This window comes from Acomys russatus, chromosome 7, assembly GCF_903995435.1.
Source record: "Acomys russatus chromosome 7, mAcoRus1.1, whole genome shotgun sequence".
Taxonomy (NCBI): Eukaryota; Metazoa; Chordata; class Mammalia; order Rodentia; family Muridae; genus Acomys; species Acomys russatus.
In genome coordinates this window covers 4,180,424-4,199,024 of record NC_067143.1, presented here as the reverse complement: position 1 = coordinate 4,199,024, position 18,601 = coordinate 4,180,424, and the positions used below count along the sequence as shown (strand labels likewise).

The 18,601-nt window shown below is 55.3% G+C and overlaps 1 protein-coding gene across 1 annotated transcript; it reads right to left on the bottom strand.

The window, feature by feature from the left end:
• Window positions 1–424: 424 nt before the first annotated feature.
• On the bottom strand, window positions 425–17,599 carry Syt3 (synaptotagmin 3). The gene is made up of 10 exons (XM_051148444.1): window positions 17,282–17,599; window positions 16,071–16,236; window positions 11,686–12,214; window positions 9,805–10,174; window positions 9,039–9,257; window positions 6,571–6,691; window positions 6,274–6,445; window positions 6,049–6,181; window positions 1,523–1,590; window positions 425–946 (listed from the first exon to the last, which is right to left on the bottom strand). The coding sequence occupies exons 2-9, from the start codon at window positions 16,219–16,221 to the stop codon at window positions 1,525–1,527; spliced, it is 1,761 nt and encodes a 586-aa protein (XP_051004401.1). The 5' UTR covers window positions 16,222–16,236; window positions 17,282–17,599; the 3' UTR covers window positions 425–946; window positions 1,523–1,524.
• Window positions 17,600–18,601: the final 1,002 nt, after the last annotated feature.

The window sequence follows — 18,601 nt, the reverse complement described above, 5'->3', positions numbered from 1 at the left end:
CCCAAATTACAAGAGGTCACTTTCCCAGAATGCTGCGCAACCCGGAGTCAGTTACAGCAAGGTTTGGACAGTTCTAGGATTCTTAAGGACAGGATGATTGCATAAGGGAGGCCCCTGTCCGAGGTGCCTGCTTGGATGTCATTGCATAAGAACAGGAGGCCTGGTGCTGTGGCGGACAGCCTGTACTCAGGAGAGGAAGGCCAAGGCAGCCTCCACGCCAGCTGCCCGGTCAGTGCCCGGCATTACCTAGGACGGTCTGTCTTTGGAAGGTTTGTGAGAAGCACACAAGGAATTTCTGCCCCTTCATCTCTTACAGTTGGGAATTCGGCCTTGGGTTTCATTTGAACATATCTTTTAGCTATGGCTAAGGCTTGGACAGATCGCTCTGTGGCCGAGCCACACACACTCCAGCACACCTCCTGGTGGCCAGGGAGACAGGAGCCCCGGGTGGAATGAGACCCACAGAGCATATTTATTTCTGGCGATGATAGCAGCAGAAGAGGGTCGGTCAGACGCAGGTAGAGGAACAGGAGGAGCGGACGCTGGAGAGGGTGTCTGCTCAGGGCACATCAAGGATTGGTCTGTTGACATTCACGGTGAGGACACAGGCCAGAACAGCAAGACTGAGACAACAGTGGAGGGTCAGACAGAGAGACAGACAGAGGGGTGGGGGGCAGGGGGCCCCAGACATGCACGGCCCCTTGCCTCTAGGGAGAACTCTGGGGATAAGAAGACAGACAGTGGAGGCTGAGAACCTCCCACCCTGAAACAGGGAGCTGGGCCTGCAGCCTCCTAGCCTCACACCTCCAGGATAAGGAGGGGCAGGCCCAGGCAGCCCCGCACCAGCAGCTCGGACATTATGGCTTCGAGGAGATGAGTTCACAGTCCGGGCAGGAAGGGATGGGGTCCTGAGGGCACCTGGTCTGATCCCAGGCCTAGACCAGACCTAAAAACCAGGAGTGGAAGGAAGAGACCTGAGAGAGTTAGGATGCAACCATTGCAGCTGTTACCAGCACCATGGAGAGAGCCTGGCCCTCTCCCTCAGACCCAGGAGTCCAAGCCACCTCCACCAGACCCAGGGATCCAGGTCCAGCCCTCTTCCCTCAGGCCCAGGGATCCAGGTCCAGCCCTCTTCCCTCAGGCCCAGGGATCCAGGCCCAGCCTCCCTCCCTCAGGCCCAGGGATCCAGGCCCAGCCTCCCTCCCTCAGGCCCAGGGATCCAGGCCCAGCCCCCCTCCCTCAGGCCCAGGGATCCAGGCCCAGGCCCCCTCACTTAGGCCCAGAGATCCAGGCCCAGCTCCCCTCCTTCAGACCCAGGAGTCCAAGCCCCCTCCTCCCTCAGGCCCAGGGATCCAGGCCCAGCCCCCCTCCCTCAGGCCCAGGGATCCAGGGCCAGTGCCTCTCCTTCAGACCCAGCCCCCTCCCTTTAGACCCAGGGCTCCAGCACCAATCCCCCTTCTTCAGACTCAGAGCTCCTCCCTCAGCCAGCACTCTGAGGAGCACCTGCCTTTCCCGGTCTTACCCTCACTCTGAGTTCTCTTTCTCTGACAGTCCTTTGCCGCCTTTTGTGAAGCTGCTCAGAGTCTTCTCCTAGAGTTTGGGGAACAGAGAACAAGCACCTCACCCAGTAGGAAGCCTCTGTCCCACCCCTTCTCTACAGGCTATCTCTGCTTAGTTCCCAGGGGATGTGGGAAATGGTATCACCATCCATTCTACCAGTGAGGAAACTGAGGCACAAAAGATAACTATCTAAAACTGCAAGGAAGACAGGGTCATGGAAAGGAGCTACAAGAAAGGCCCAGGGCTCAGGAAGTTGAAACCTTATTATCCTGGGGGTACTGGGGAGCCACAGGGCTGTCAACAGGCTACGGGCATACATAGCACCAGGGGCTGAAACCCTGGCCTCCAGGAAAGGTCTCCACCCTGAGCCAGCAGTGTGGCTCACTGGAAGTTTCCAGAGAAGTAGAATGAGTGAGGTCATGGGAAGAGTGACTGCCAGGAAGGCACAACCTCTGTCCTCACAGATCTCAACCCTGAGCTCTGGGCCTAGCTGCTCAACTTGTTGGAAAAGGTGTGTGTGTGTGTGTGTGTATGTGACTGTGGTGAGTGTGTGTACATGTGTGTGAATGTGACTGTGGTGTGTGTGTGTGCATGTGTGTGACTGTGGTGAGTGTGTGTGACTGTGGTGAGTGTGTGTGTGTGTGAATGTGACTGTGGTGAGTGTGTGTGCGTGCGAGTGTGTGTGTTAATGTGACTATGGTGTGTATGTGTGAGTATGTGTGAGTGTGTGCGTGTATGTGTGTGACTGTGACTGTGGTAAGTGTGTGTGAATGTGACTGTGGTGTGTGTGTGTGAGTGTGACTGTGGTGAGTGTGTGTGTGACTGTGGTGAGTGTGTGTGTGTGTGCCATTCTCAATGGAGAAAGGAATCGACTTGGGGTTAGCCTCAGTCTCACTCAGCCTCAGGGTTAAGGTTAGCTTGAGACTCAGACCAAGGTTTAGGGTTAGCCTCAGAATGAGCCTCAGACCTGGATAAAGGGTTAGTTAGCCTCCAGCCCAGTGTGACCCAGAACTCATAGGGTTAGCCTCCAGCTCAGCATGACCCGGAACTCACAGGGTTAGCCTCCAGCCCAGTGTGACCTAGAACTCACAGGGTTAGCCTCTAGCCCAGCGTGACCTAGAACTCACAGGGTTAGCCTCCAGCCCAGCGTGACCTGGAACTCACAGGGTTAGCCTCTAGCCCAGTGTGACCTAGAACTCACAGGGTTAGCCTCCAGCCCAGCGTGACCCGGAACTCACAGGGTTAGCCTCTAGCCCAGCGTGACCTGGGACTCACAGGGTTAGCCTCTAGCCCAGTGTGACCCAGAACTCACAGGGTTAGCCTCTAGCCCAGCGTGACCTGGGACTCACAGGGTTAGCCTCTAGCCCAGTGTGACCTGGAACTCACAGGGTCAGCCTCCAGCCCAGCGTGACCTGGAACTCACAGGGTTAGCCTCTAGCCCAGTGTGACCTGGAACTCACAGGGTCAGCCTCCACCCCAGCGTGACCCGGGACTCACAGGGTTAGCCTCTAGCCCAGTGTGACCCAGAACTCACAGGGTTAGCCTCTAGCCCAGCGTGACCTGGGACTCACAGGGTTAGCCTCCAGCCCAGCGTGACCTGGAACTCACAGGGTTAGCCTCTAGCCCAGCGTGACCCGGGACTCACAGGGTTAGCCTCTAGCCCAGTGTGACCCAGAACTCACAGGGTTAGCCTCTAGCCCAGTGTGACCCAGAACTCACAGGGTTAGCCTCTAGCCCAGTGTGACCCGGAACTCACAGGGTTAGCCTCCAGCCCAGCGTGACCCGGGACTCACAGGGTTAGCCTCTAGCCCAGCGTGACCCGGAACTCACAGGGTTAGCCTCTAGCCCAGTGTGACCTGGAACTCACAGGGTTAGCCTCTAGCCCAGTGTGCCTCTAGTCTAGCGTGACCCGGGACTCACAGGGTTAGCCTCCAGCCCAGCGTGACCCGGGACTCACAGGGTTAGCCTCTAGCCCAGCGTGACCTGGGACTCACAGGGTTAGCCTCTAGCCCAGCGTGACCCGGGACTCACAGGGTTAGCCTCTAGCCCAGTGTGACCCAGAACTCACAGGGTTAGCCTCTAGCCCAGCGTGACCCGGGACTCACAGGGTTAGCCTCTAGCCCAGTGTGACCTGGAACTCACAGGGTTAGCCTCTAGCCCAGTGTGACCCGGAACTCACAGGGTCAGCCTCCAGCCCAGCGTGACCCGGGACTCATAGGGTTAGCCTCTAGCCCAGCGTGACCCGGGACTCACAGGGTTAGCCTCTAGCCCAGTGTGACCCGGGACTCACAGGGTTAGCCTCTAGCCCAGCGTGACCCGGGACTCACAGGGTTAGCCTCTAGCCCAGCGTGACCCGGAACTCACAGGGTTAGCCTCTAGCCCAGCGTGACCCGGGACTCACAGGGTTAGCCTCTAGCCCAGTGTGACCCGGGACTCACAGGGTTAGCCTCTAGCCCAGCGTGACCCGGAACTCACAGGGTCAGCCTCCAGCCCAGCGTGACCCGGAACTCACTCTGTAGTCCAGACTGGCTTGAAACTCAAGACAGATGCCTTGTCTCAGCCTCCCAAGGGCTGTCTTACAGGTGTGGGCCACAGTGCCCAGTTTATACAGCGTCAGGATGAATTTTCCTTGGAATACCGAAAGTAATAGAAAACTACCAAGAATCAAAGATTAAGGTACTGAATCTATATTGTTCTAAACAGAATTTATAGTAATTTCACTGCTTTTGGTGGGAGCAAATTTGTTGGTATTTTCAAAGCAGGTATCTTTGCAGAGAAAATGGTCACATTTGACAGTTTCTGTGGACCCAAAAGTGTGTGTGTGTGTGTGTGTGTGTGTGTGGTATATGCATGTGTGTGCTGTGTGTGTGATGTCTACATGTGTGTGCAGGTGCCCACATTTATGTGTGTACATGCCTGTGCACACATAGACAGAGGCCAGAGCAGGACGTGGGTCCTCTACTGCTGCTTTCCCCCTATTTCCTTGAGACAGCGTTTCTCCCTGACCCAGAACCTCCACCACTTCCGGTAGGCTGGCTGGAAGTGAGCTGTCTCTTCCCCTCAGCACTGTGCCTCTGGCGTGGCAGCCATGGGTGCTGGGGATTCAGCGACTCTCCCCAGCCCCACTCTGTGTCTGGGGACCTGGGGCTCATCAGTTAGGCTGTGCTGCCTGGCCAGCGAGCCCATTCTGTCTCTGCCTCCCCGACCGCTGCCATTCCAGGGTACCACCCTAGACCTGACCTTTGCCTGCATTCTGGGCATTTACACACAATCCTCACGCTCGTGCCGCAGAACTCCCTAACCAAGCCATCTCTCCAGTCCCAAGAGGTTATTTTGCAAAGCTGAGAAGTGGCCACCACATGGCAGCTCCAAGGGATCCGACTCCTCTTCTGGCTTCTGCAGGCACTGCATGCACGTGGTGTGCAGACACACAAGCAGGCAAAATACCCACACACACAGCATACATTCTTTCTAAAAGGGGCCACTGCTGCCCAGTCTCTCCAACCCGTGTCACCCCTTCACCTTGCCCACCTGAACCTCTTCCTAAGCCCCTCCCAATGCTCTCTCTTCCAGAATGGTCTCCCAGGGCCCATGTGGAAGCGCTTCTTCTACCTCAAAAGACTCAGGCCACAGGCCCTAGGCAAGGATCAAACACTCAGTGGCCTTTACAATAGACAGTGCCCCACGGCATTACGTTATGCCGTATTTTGAATTTATTGTTATTGTTGTGAGTGTTGCTTGTGGTGCTGGGGACTAAACTTCGCCTGTGACAAGCAGGTGTTCTGTTGCTGAGCTCCGCCCTCCCGCCTGACATTCTCTGATTCATTAAAAAATCATTTTTGGGCTGGACAGATGGCTCAGTGGTTAAGAGCACTGGCTGTTCTTCCAGCGGTCCTGAGTTCAAGTCCCAGCAACCACATGGTGGCTCATGACCATTTGTAATGTGATCTGATGCCTTCTTCTGGCAAGCAGGTGTACATGCTGACAGAAAGAAACCAATGAAAGAAAATCATTCTCGCCAGGCGGTGGTAGCACACGTCTTTAACCCAAGCACTTCAGAGGCAGGGCAGGTGGATCTCTGTGATTCAAAGTCAGCCTGGCTTGCAGAGTTAGTTCTAGGACAGCCAGGGCTACACACAGAAACCCTGTCTTGAAATAATAAATAAGCGAGTAAGTAAATAAATAAAACCACTACACCATCCCCCATTAATATTTACACCTTGCTCTGAGGGAGAAAGAGGGGGGGGAGCGTTTATCACCCAGTTTCTTTCTATACTCTGTTTAGCATCTGTGGAGAGAATAGCATCTGGCCACAGAGGGACACTCAACAAACTGAATCCTCACAGTGGCCCTCAGCATAGCTGTTACTCACAGGCTGGAGTCCCAGTAGAGGAAACAGAGAAACAGACAGGTTGAGTGACTTAGCCCACGCAGCAGTCAGACACAGGCAGACTGTGCCCTCACTGAAGGCCCAGTGCCTCGACTCACCTCCACGAGCTGGTGCCAGTGCTCCACGGGCTTGCGCGGGTTAGCCAACATCTCGGCCCAGTGTTCTCTGCCATGTGGGTCCGCAGCCTCTGGACCCACGCGACACACGCCAATCACTTCATTGTGGCCGATGCTGGGGATTGGGGAAGTGATTACTGGGATGGTCAGGAGGTGCAGTCAGCCGCATCCCACCGCGCCTTGCCCCACCTCGTGGGTGCCTCTCACCAGTCATAGTCCACCACCGCAATGCTGAGTCCCACGTTCTCCACACTCTCGGGAGCCACATCGAACACTAGGGCCTCGTTGTATGTGGGGTTCAGCGTGTTCTTCTTAATGGAGGTCTTTCGTTTCTTCAGACGCCGCCCCTCACTGATCAGAGAGGCCTTTACATAGGGGTCTGTGTGGAGAAGCCAGGGAGCTTGAGTAGACACCCAGGCATCCGGGCCTCAGCCCTCCTCTCTCTCTCTCTCTCTCTCTCTCTCAGACCCCAACCTTCTTCCTCAGGCCTCAACCCAGACACACCTGAGAAACCAGTGAGGTCCATTGCTTTGAGGTTAGAGGCTTTGATGATGGTCACGGTGAGTCGTCCAGCCGTGGGGAGGTAGCAGAGTGAGAAGTTGAGCTCCCCAAGATCTGCCTTTTCCTGCAATGGAGACAGAGGGCAGTGACCATCTTTCCCTGCAGTGCTTTCCACCCTGCCTCCTCTGCACCGTGGCGAGGAGCCCATCTACTCTTGGTCAAGGCTCCATAGCTTCCCCACCACAGCCGCTTACCACCAAAGCCTGTTTTGTCCTGTAGAGAAGATGGTGGAGCAGAGAGACCAGGGAAAAGGAGAAAGAGAATTGGCAGGAGAGAGACAGAAACTGAGAGAAGGTAGGCTGAGAGAGAGAGAGAGAGAGAGAGAGAGAGACAGAGACAGAGACAGAGAGAGATGGAGAGAGACAGAAACCCAGAGAAATGGGGAAATTGGGGAGGGAGGGAGGGAGAGAAGGAGGGACATACACACACACACACACACACACACACACACACACACACACACACACGGAGGGAGCAAGCGCTGATGAGCAAAAGAGACAAAGACCAATAGAGATGCAATCAGATACTGAGATGGAGACCCAAAGAAAAGGAGGGCAGTCGTGTCAGGTATAAGTTATCAGAGAGAGACCAGCCAGGGCCCCCTGTTAAGGGACCACATATGGCTTGAGAGACACACACAGCTTGTGAGACAAGATGTTGACACCAAGGCTTTGAAGGGTCAGGTATGGAACCAGGTGGGGAAGGGTTTCATAAGCAGACAGAACAGCCCAGGTAAAGGTTTTGACAGCAGTGGGCAGTCTGAACAGGGCTCAAGTTAGTGTGGGTCAGAGCCTGGAGGCCCTGGGGCACGGGTCTCTCAGGGCCCTGGCTGGAGTGGGCACTGCTTCATGCTGGAGTGTCCAGGAAGGAGCAACTGGCCTCTCTGGAAGCTTCCTTTGGCTCTCCTCGTGTCTCCTGCTCTCTGCAGGGATCGCATAGTAGCCAGAGGGCTCTGTGTGGGGCTCAGTCTGTCTCTTCTCTCTGTAGCCTCCAGCTACTGCCCCTGCCCCTTCTGACTGTCTGTTCTCACTTTCGCACTTGCTTCTCTAGGTCTCTCTGGTCCCTCTTCTCCCCGTCTCCCTCAGGGTCTCGGCTTCCCCACTCGGGGGTGGGGGTGGGGGGTAGGGAGAATGAATGGGTGGATGGATAGACGAAGGCCTCAGGTAAGAAACAGTAGGGATTGCGCAGAAGGGGACAGGGTGAAGGCTAATGGATGCCCTTGCATAGGATGACCCTGAGGTCACAGGGTGGATGTGAATTCCTAGGTCCTAGAGACTGGGGCCCAAGGGATGAGCAAGCTGAGAGACCTCCTTATGGGGGGAGCCATAGGTATCTGTTTCATCCTCATGCCTGAGATAAGAGGAGGCTAAGGCTCAGAACTGCCCTCTCCTGGCTCCCCCAAACTGGTAGGAATTGCAGCTAGGAACTGGCCTTGGGTAGGAAGCCCGAGGGCCCAAGGGCTCAGGAACACCCAGCCAGGCCTGGGGCATGGTGGGGGGGGGGGCGGCTGCAGGGGAATAAGAGGCTTCACGGGCCATTGTCATCAGATCAGAGTCAGTCAGTGAGGGGCGGGGGAGGGGGTGGGGTGGGTGGGATGGGGTGTCCTTGGCATGGCGGGGCCTGCAGGGGAATAAGAGGCTTCACGGCCATTGTCTGTCATCAGATCAGAGTCGGTCGGTGAGGGGTGGGGGAAGGGGGGCCAGGGGGCACGGGGGGGGGGGTTGTCTTGGATCTGCTGCTATGAGAAGTGAGGGGAACCCAGAGTATCAGAATCTAAAGATCCAGGTGGTAGGGTTCCCAAGGAACCCCCAAAAAAAGACAGAAGGAAAGCATATGAAAGGGAGTTGAAGAATGAAGACCATTAGAGAGGACCTGGGCACCTAGAAGTCTGGAACCGGATAAGGGGCTGTTGGGAGGGGAAGTCACGGCGGGGGGGGGGTGGATAAGGGGCTGTTGGGAGGGGAAGTCACGGCGGGGGGGGTGGATAAGGGGCTGTTGGGAGGGGAAGTCACGGCGGGGGGGGGTGGATAAGGGGCTGTTGGGAGGGGAAGTCATGGCGGGGGGAGGGAAGAGTGGGGGAGTGACATCTGGGTCAGAGGGCAAAAGTCACAGGGACATAGGGTGAAGTCCTAAGCTATCCGGCAGGAAACAAGCTTGTGAATTCCGGGTCAGGGCCTGACAATAAAGAGTGTTTCATAGAGCTGGAAAGGGAACAGAAGCCCCTGGAAGTCCCTCTGCCACCCTAGCTTCTGTGTCTGCAATATTCCTTGCAAAATAATGCATACAACACTCAGGGATGGGAAACAGGGAGGTGGTGAGTCCCAGGGTGGGGAGAATGACAAGCGGGGGATATGGGGGATGCAGAGAGGGCAGAGTTGGTGCAGGGGCCCATTGCAGATGGAGCCACTGACCGAGCCACCCTCCAGGATGTCCCTCCAGAGCGGGCGGTCTGGGGGCTGTTCAGCCAGCTCCAGCAGATTGTCCAAAACCACCTGGCCAATGAGATCGTGCCGCGAGAAGCGGTCGAAGTCATAGACGCTGAAGTGCAGCTTGCGCTGTGCCAGCTCGGCCAGTGGTACCGAGAACTGAAACGTCTCATTGAAGATGGGGTTCAGCGTCTTCCTGTGCACCTGGGGACGGAGGCAGAGACAGACAAGATGTCCGCTGGCCTTGTTCCCAGAATCAGTGAGCCATGTGTCCCATGTCTGCCCAGAGCGTCCAGACCCAGCCTCTTCCCTCAGACCCAGAGACTTCAGCCCTCTTTCCCCAGAGCCGCAGATCCAATCCCAGCCCTCCTCCCACAGACATGAAAGTCCTCCTCAGCCCTTCTCTTTCAGGCCTAGAGATTCATATCCCAAGCCTTCCTCCCTAAGACCCAAGCGTCCTCCAATCCTTGTCTGACTCAGGTCCAGGCCCCTGACTTCCCCTCTCAAAAGCCAGCAAGGGAAACCTCAGAACTCCTTCCACAACCCCAAGAGTCCTGCCCTTAACCCCCTTCTTATGACCCATGGATCTTCCCCAGATTTCTCCCTCAGACCCAGGGGTCCTCCCCAGCATCCTCCCTCAGATCCAGGGGTCCTCCCCAGCCTCCTCCCTCAGACCCCGGGGTCCTCCTCAGCCTCCTCCCTCAGACCTGATGGACCACACAAACTGTGAAGACTGGCCCCTTGCCCTGACCTTGGTCTGGAACTTCTTTTTGCGATCGGGCAGCAGGTAGATCTTGACGTAGGGGTCTGAGAACCCATTGGAGTCCTTTGCTGGGAGGTCTAGGGCCTGCAGGATCCGTACCACGAGCTGGTCAGAACCATAGAGGTACCGCAGGGCAAAACTGATCCGGCCACAGGGTGCCCCTGTTTCCCCAGAGCCGCCCCGCCGGCCACCGGGTCCAGTCCCCTGGTACAGCTCTGGCTTGATCTGACCGATGAGCTTGGCTTTTTCCTCGCCACCCGGCAGGGGTAAGGGCAGAGCAGGTGGCCGCTCCTCACTGCTTGGGTCTGCTTGAGTAGTCAGGGTCTGCTGGGTGAGGGGCCGGGGGAGGGCTGGGTACCTGTGTGTCAAGGGAGACCAAGGTGAGGTTCAAATCTGCGTGGCATCTGACTCCATCCGATTCCCAGGTGCCTATAATCCTGTCCTCGACTGGCCATTTGACCTTGGGTAAGACATCTGTGCTTCCTGAGCCTCAGTTTCCCCATCTGCAGCAGAGGTGTTATCCACATTTCTAAACCAGCTCTAGCCAGACCTTAGGGTCATCAGGACTTGATTGGTGGCCAAAATGACTTCTTCGTTCAATACCTTCACCCAGATCCTCAAAGCCATGCTTGGCCCGGCCCTCCATCTTCCTAGTCTGTCACCGTGCTCCATCACCAAGGGCTTGCTCTGCACTCAGCTTGCCCTCTCCCTGTCTGGGCGACTGGCTTCATTTCTCCCTCTCTAGATGGCTAGAGCTGGCACCTCTCCTCCTTGGCTCCTAGCCCAGATGTGGCTCCCCAGCACCCTCTGGGCACAGCCCTTCCCCCTGCCACTTCTAGCCGTGAATGGTCTGGTGTCTGCAGCTTCAAGTCCTTGCCTTTGCCCGGATTTTATCTCCCACCTGCCTGCCTTCTGGCTTTTCCCACCATGAACATGGTCTCTTTCTGCTCTCCCTTTCTCCTGCCCGAAGTGACTGCGTATACAACACTCCCTGCATACATGACTTAGCTTCCCCGGCCATGTGCGTGTCTGCTTATCAACGTACCTCCACCTCCAGGACATTTTTTTTTAGCTTCCTCCAAGCCTAGGCTGGGGTCTCCTTGGGGCCCTTGTCAGCCCCCAGAGTTGCTTTCCTGTCTCCCTAGCTTGTACCCCTCGGGCTGTCAGAGCCCTTAGTGTGGAGGCCTGGGCCGGGCATTCGGTTGAGGCCCAGCTTCTACCAGACCCTAAGCTTACAAGCACAGAAAAGGGAGGAATGCACGCAGTGAGGTGAACGCTGGGTCCAGGTTACCGGTCATAGCTTACACTGCACGAGATAGATAACTGCACCTCAGAACCGGCCCCACCCACTCAGTTCTGAAATCGAACCTAGGGCTTTCTGTGAGCTAGGCCAGAGCTCTTCTGCAGAAAGAACTGCAGCCTGCACCCTGGCACCTCACTGAGGAAAAGACTCTACCACTCAGGCACAGCCCCCTGGCTCCCTCCCTGGGGAATTCTAGGCAGGTGCTCTCCCACTGAGATACTTTTTATTTTAAGACAGGGTTTTGCTAAGCTGTCCGGGCCAACCTTGAACTTTAGATCCCTCTGTCTTAGTCTGTAGAACGGCTGAGATAATGCGTACACTGCTATGCTAGCTGCTAACCCTGGACTCTTGTCTCCAGGCAAGTTCTGTATCTTGACCTAGGAATCCAATGCCCTGCTCCCTTCTTCTTAAGTCTAGAAGTCTAGGCCTCAGTCTTAGCCCCCCTAGGATCCAGGAGTCAGTATGTCCCTAACTGTCCTGACCCTGTATCGGAAGAGCCACAGATAAGAACGCAACAGAGAAGCAGAGATTCACAACGAAGCCCCCAGCCCAATACCCTCTCTCACCTGGTGGTGGGTGCTAGACTTGTGACCTGCTGGTGAGACTGGGCACTGGGCAAGCCCCCACCACTGGGAGGCAGGAGGAGTAGCCCGGAGCCTGTCCCACCCTCAGAAGGCAGCTCGGGGGATGTCTGGCTTGGTTTGACCCCAGCGGCTACCACAGAGGCCACAGCAGCCTCTGGATAAGAGTCCATGTCCAGGTAGGAAGGTTCTGGAGGTTCCGAGCCCCCTAGGCCCCCTGGCTCCAGCAGCTCAGCAAAGGGCGGGTGGTGGGCCGTGTGTGCATGATGGTGTGGGCCACCCAGCAGGGGATGGCCACCTAGGCCAGCTCCCAGGTGGTGCCCACCACCTCCTACCAAGCCTGCCAGCCCAACTCCAGGGGCTAGGTCTTTGCGCAGGGGGCCACCGCCCACGGCTGAGCCTCCTTTGTCCCTCCAGGGCACCCAGCATAACTTCCAGGACACGAAGAGAGAGACACCCAAGAGGACGATGCCACAGAATGTCACAATGACTGACAGCAGGCTCACGGAAATGTCTGGAAAGAGTGAAGAGAGAGGTCAGGGATCCTGAAGGGGCCAATGCTGTCCAAAGAATATCTGGTGTGTATTGTCCCGAGTATTTTTCCTATTATGACTGAGCTTGAAGCCTATGCTTCTCATAAGGCCATATTGCTATACAGCGGTTGTTTTACAGAGCCGGTAGAGTTCACGTCACGTTCTGCAGGTGGCAGGTGACAGGTTAGAGATATGAGTCCTCAAGGCTGGAGATAGGAGTCATCAAGGCTGTCTCTAGGCTCTGTTCTCTCTAGCTCATGCATTTCTGAAGGACAAGATCCCCCCCCCACCCCATCCCAAAGCTTGGAGACAACCCAGGAAAAAGTTTGTCGTCTGGCGTGGGGAGTCTACCTTAGCTTCTGCTGGGCTTACACTCTGCGTCTGGCAAGTGGGATGAATCAACCTAGCTCTTTGTTGCCATCGACTGTAATGAAGGCAAATGGCAGGTGTTGATATGTGGCACTATAAATGACACCTCAGGGAACCCTGTGACAATCTCGTTTTGAGAACAGGAAGTAGAGGGGGGCCAGAGGCACGGGGACCCAGGAGGCACCTCAATCAGATAAACGCTTGCTGCACGAGTGTGAGATCTTGGTTTGAATTCCCAGCACCTACATAAGCAAGGCGGGGCAAGGTGGCATGCGCTTGTAATCCCAGCACTGGGGAGGCAGAGTCAATTGGATCCTTAGCCTGCTGGCCAGTCAGCCTAGCCTGTTTCTGAACAAGTAAGTCTGTTTCAGAAAACAAGGTGGACAGTGCCTGAGAAATAATATCTGTGGTCAACCTCTGGCCTCGCGTGTGCATGCGTGCACACACGTGCTCCTCTACCCCCCACCATACACCACAGGTGACACACTTCAAAACCTATGTTCTCACTATCACACGTCAGTACTTTTTAATAAACAGTGGCCCCAGAGAGACTTCCTTATTCAGATAATCAGTCTCATGACTGTGGTCACGTGATATGACACACTAACTGCTGCCTTCTGAGTGCTGGTAACATGCTGTCCTGCTCTGCTGAAAAGCCCAGCCCAGGCCACCTCTTACAACCAGTGTTTTGTGCCTCTTTCAGTTATTAGGACTAGGTGTGGGGTATTATGTCTTCTTTAGTAATTGGTACCAGGAGTAGGGTTTCGCGGAAGTAACTCCACAGGCTGTGAGGATTTATTCGGAGGTGACTCCTGACAGAATTAAGAATGAGTCCTTGAGCCTATAATCCCAGCACTTGGGAGGCAGAGGCAGGTGGATCACTGTGAGTTTGAGGCCAGCCTGGTCTACAAAGCAGGTCCAGGACAGCCAAGGCTACACAGAGAAACTCTGTCTCAAAAAAACAAAAACAAAAAAAAAAAAAAAAGAATGAGTCCTTGCCCTATCTATATGGAAACCCATGGTGGGTGGGGGCCATTGCCAGCTGGGACATCCTACTGTAATTGCTGTGTTCAGGGGACACTCAGAAAGGAGACACCTCCTAGGACTAGATGCCTAGGAAAGCAGAAACAGGGTGTGACGTTAATCCTTGTGCTGCTGTGTGACTTACACATAACACATCTTGCCTCCCAACTGAGAAGGCTGAGGCTGTGAGGACAAGGGGCATCTAGCGAACATGTGCCAGGTACTGGTGCGACAACTCTGAGCTCCGTCTGCCACCTCCCTTGGGGGACTGCTATCTAAGTGGCCACCCCACCTACCGAGAGTTGTAGATGCTACCGAGACACAGAGTCCAGGATTTTAGCAGTCCTTTGTAGATGAGAGGCACCAGGGCATGGGAGTCATGGAGGAAATTGACCAGATGCTTCTAACATCGCCAGCACAAGAGCCCCATCCCAGAGAACCCTGACTCTCTCAAGCAACCCCAGCTCCCCATGCCTGTCTGCACCACCCAGGGAGTGCAAGGACAGGGCACCATGTGCCTAGAGCAAGAGATACACTCTATCCAAACCTGATCAGCCCCCTTGGTGGGAACCTGTCAGAGCAGGCTCACATATGAGGCTCCGAACTCTGGAGATGTCCTCCCTGCTATCATGGGCCATGCCGGACAGGTGATGGCTGTGCTAAACTACTGGGCCATCTGCTCATTCTCTGGAAGGGCTAACTATTAAGGGCTGCCGTGCAGACAGTCCACCACATCTACTTGTGATGGCTGCTCTTCACTGCCAACTAGGTTTAGAATCACTTAGGAGCTAGATGTGGGTAGCTCATGTCTGTCACTTCAGTACCTAGGGGGCTGAGACAGGGAGGATTGCTGTGAATTCAGGGCCAGCCTGGGCTACATAGTGAGTTCCAAGCCAGTCCAGATTACAGAGGCAGACCCCATACCTAAATGCAAACCAACAAGGGGCTGGGGAGATGGCTCTGTCAGTAAAATATTTGTCATGCAAGCATAGGACTCTAGTAGGATCTCCAGTGCCCACACAAAAATAGCCAGGCATGGTGGTGCATACTTGTAATCCCAGCACCACAGACACAGGCAGATTCCCGGGGCTCACTGGCCATGCAGCCTAGCCTACCTAGTGAGTTCCAAACCAATGAGCGACCCTGTCTCAAAAAAAAAAAAAAAAAAAAAAAAAACCAAACTACCACCACCACCAACCAACCTAAAACGTATGAGTTAGCAGTTAAGAGTACCTGCTGCTCCTGTAGAGGACCTGGCCTTAACTCCTAGTACCCACATGGTGACTTACAACCATCTGTAAATCTAGTTCCAGGGAGCCAGCAGCCTCTTTTGACCTCTGTGGGCACCAGTAGGTGTGTGGTGAGCAGACACATATGCAGGCAAAATATGTAAACATACAAAATAAAAATAAATTTAAAAGTCAACAGCTCCTAAAGAGTTTTTTTTGACTTCCAAACGTATGCACATCCATGTGTGCACACACGCCACCAACACTACCAACAATAACAGCAGCAGCAAAAGCCGCCTAAGGCCCACCTGTGTATAGGAGCGCATTTCCACAGAGGACTCATTGAAGGGGAAGACCCACCGGAATGCAGCCCGCTAGCACCAGCACTCCCAGGATCCTCTGTTCCCTGGTCAGCTATGGTATGCTTGCACTTCCTGGCCCCACTGCCTTCTCGCTGTGATAAAGCTACACCTCCAAACCCACGAGCTAAGTAAATCTCTCCTCCTTTGTTTTCATCAGGAATTTGGTCACAGTGACAAAAAAACAAAACAAAAAACAAAAAAACAAAAAACGCTAATGAGTACATCACATGACCAAACCCCAACAAAAACCCTAAGCACCAAGGATGAGAATTAAAGATGGCCTGTGGCTTCGCGGGAAAGGAACACTAGGTGGTCATGCCTCATGTCTCCTGGACTCTGCTAACCACTCCCCCGCCCCAACAACACCCCACCTTTGGCTGGTTTAGTCTGCAGCTTTTTGGTGTAATTAGTTCTGCCAGAGCTAGGTGTGGTGGTTCACATCTGTAATCCCAGCACCTCAGAGACTGACACAGGGGGACTGTTTCAGGTTTGAGACCAACTGGGTCTCAATAAAACCTAATCTGATCACCAATCTTCTTCTTACCTTAAAAAAAAAAAAAAAATCATGATTTCTGAAGGGACTATTTGGTGGCCATAATTAAAGAGTGGTCATAAGTCTATAGGACAAAACGTCAAGGTCAGAGGTTAGATGGACTGAACACACAGCTATTTCTCCTAGCTCAGTGATTTGGGGACAAAGCAGCAGCAACAGACATGATAGAGGCAAGACCTCTATGGGGTTCGCCGGAAAGGGGGTGGAGAGCTGAATGGGCCTGCTCTGAAGGTCCCCAAGTCTTGGCAGTTGTGGAGTTGAGTAGAAGGCGGTGGCTGGCTGGGACAGCCGGGGCTCTGACCTGCATCCGGACCGCGGGGGTAGCCTCTGATCCGCAGTTCGCTGAATTCTTGGCACCGGTCGTTGGTGTCAGCATCTCGGACCCGTGCACAGAGGTCTGAGACCAGGATGAGGGCCCGCCGACAGAGGTCATCTTCATAGTCTCCAGACATAGTGGCCACGTGATCCTACACTTAAGAGTGGGGCGGGCAGAGATGCAGATGGGGACAGGAACAGGTGTGGGGGGCTGGTAAGAGGGCAAAGAAAAGCCAGAGGGCGGTGGCTCAGGGGCCGGATTGGAGGATGAAAACAACGGACACATGTTAAGGTCACCATCCAATGTGAGGGGTCAAGGAGCAAACAGATCAACAGAGCCACACCAAAAGGCTGGGCACCTGCAGACTAAAAGAATGTGGCTCCAAGGGACCACAGGTAGGAAGACAGAGTAGGCACTCTGTGAGTCAAAGTAGACGGTGGAGGCAGCCATTGGTAGTAGGCAGCCTGGCTGAGGCAGGTAGAAACACTTTGGGGGGGTGGGGTGGGGGGACAGCACTGGGTGGGGGCTCCGTGTGGGAAGCTGCTAGGGGGGTCAGAGGAAGGACAGAAACCCAAAGTTGAGGGATGGGGAGCTAAGAGGACAGATGGAGATAAGAGAGAGGATTAAGCAAAGTCCTGTAGCCAGGAAAAGATAAGACACATAACGTGGAGTACAGGTTCAGGATGGAGGGGCTGAGGAACAGGTTTACTTGATTATGTCCAAGACATGGTGCACACACACGGAGGGGAGTGAAGCAGGGCAGGCAGGAGGGTGGGCAGAAATACCTTCCAAAGAGAGACAGGTAGATGAGGAGAGAGGAGAGAGGAGAGAGAGAGAGAGAGAGAGAGAGAGAGAGAGAGAGAGAGAGAGAGAGAGAGAGAGAGAGAGAGAGAGAGAGAGAGAGAGAGAGAGAGAGAAAACGCTAAATTCCGGGTTGGATAAGCAGACAATGGCTGGAGACCTCAGACACAAGGCGAGAGGAAAGAGTTGGGCACACAGACGGACAGGCGCATGGTAGAAAAAAGAGAATAGGAGAGAGAGGTGGAGGTGAGAAAGGAGGGAGTGACACAAGGTCTGGGGTTAGACATTAGACATGGGTGGGAGAGGGAGCCCGGAGGGAAAGAGCGAGGGCCAGACAGGGTCAGGTGAAAGGGGGCTGTTGAGAAAGACTTCTATTCGGCCAGGGTCAGACTCACCTGTGCTTACCCTTGCCTTGTCCTGGGTGGTAGCCGAGGCGGCGGGGGGCGGTAGCCCATGGGGGTTGCAGGGTGGACGAGCCTAGCCGCTGCGGACCAGTCCCCACGCTTGCCAGGTGGGAAGAAGGGGGTGCTGGTGTCTGATCTGGGCACCCAAGCCGGAGGGGGAAAAATTCAGCCCAAGCTTTGCATCTTGCCCCACTCGAAGTAGCTGCGCGACCCCAGGTGACCCCGGTGAGGTCCAACCGCCCCCTCCCACCTCCGGGCCCCCAGCAGCCAGTTAAGCGCTTAGAGACTACAACTCCCAGCAGGTCTTGCTGCTAGTGTTACTGCAGCTTTATTGCACCCGAGCTGCAAAGGCTGCTGGGAGTTGAAGTCCTTAATGCGTCTCTGGTCTGCAGAAAATGAGATTTTTTTGGGGAGGGGGTGTTGGAAGGGTTAAAATGTCAGGGTCCCAAGACGCTGCAGGAGAGGGGAACAATATCCAGGACCTTGAGAGGTCACGTGGCCCTAATCACTTAGGGGACGTGGAATGGGTCATCTGATCCCCGTGCCCTAGGGATGGGTAGGCAGGGGTGGAGTGCACCCAGGTGTTTTGGAATCAGGAACCCCCTTTTTCCAGGGCCATGTGCCCCTCCCCCGTGGCGTCCAGCTGGCACTGCAGACTTAGCTCCTCAGCTCCAGATGCGCCCCTCTTTGCACCGACCTCCGCGTCCCCACTCGGGGCCGCCCCCTTGGGATGAGGCTGGGGCGGGGGAGGGGGGAGGGGCGGACTCACCGGAGCCGCGGCTCCTGCAGCCCCGCGCGCGCCCGCCCGCCCGCCCGCCGCCGCCGCGGTGCCCGCCTGGCTCCTCCCCGCCCCTGTCGCAGCTCCTCGGCTCCTCCCTACCCCTTCCCCCATCCCCTGCCAACCCAAGCAACCCAAAAGCCAAAATCGCTATCCCTCGAACGTGCACCTCCCTGGACTCTGGCTACATAGTTCCGTACCAGTGAGAGGCCACCTGAGGGACTTAGAAGGCTAGGACTCAGGGGTCTCAGGCCATCAACGCCCCTTCCTCCAGGGAGCAGGAGCAGCAGAACAGGTCTGAGGTAGAGCCACAGGCACCAGATTTGAATCCTGCCTTAGTCCCCTAGAGACTCTTAGCATCCCAAATCCTGATGTCCAGCAAAATACAACAAAATTGTCTCCTAAGGAGTGTAGTTTTGAGAAACCAGTCAATGTGCATCGAGCACTGGCACCAAGTAGGTGCTTAGCGACTACTTATGGGCAGAGAGCATTGGGCTTTGCTGTATTAATAGCAGCTAATGATAATTAGCACT

Coding starts and splice junctions, on each gene's coding strand:
- Syt3 (XM_051148444.1), bottom strand. CDS start 16,221: ATGTCTGGAGACTATGAAGATGACCTCTGTCGGCGGGCCCTCATCCTG. Junction 9,258..9,804: donor AAAAGAAGTTCCAGACCAAG/GTCAGGGCAAGG, acceptor CTCCGTCCCCAG/GTGCACAGGAAGACGCTGAA. Junction 1,591..6,048: donor ACTGGCACCAGCTCGTGGAG/GTGAGTCGAGGC, acceptor CCCAAACTCTAG/GAGAAGACTCTGAGCAGCTT.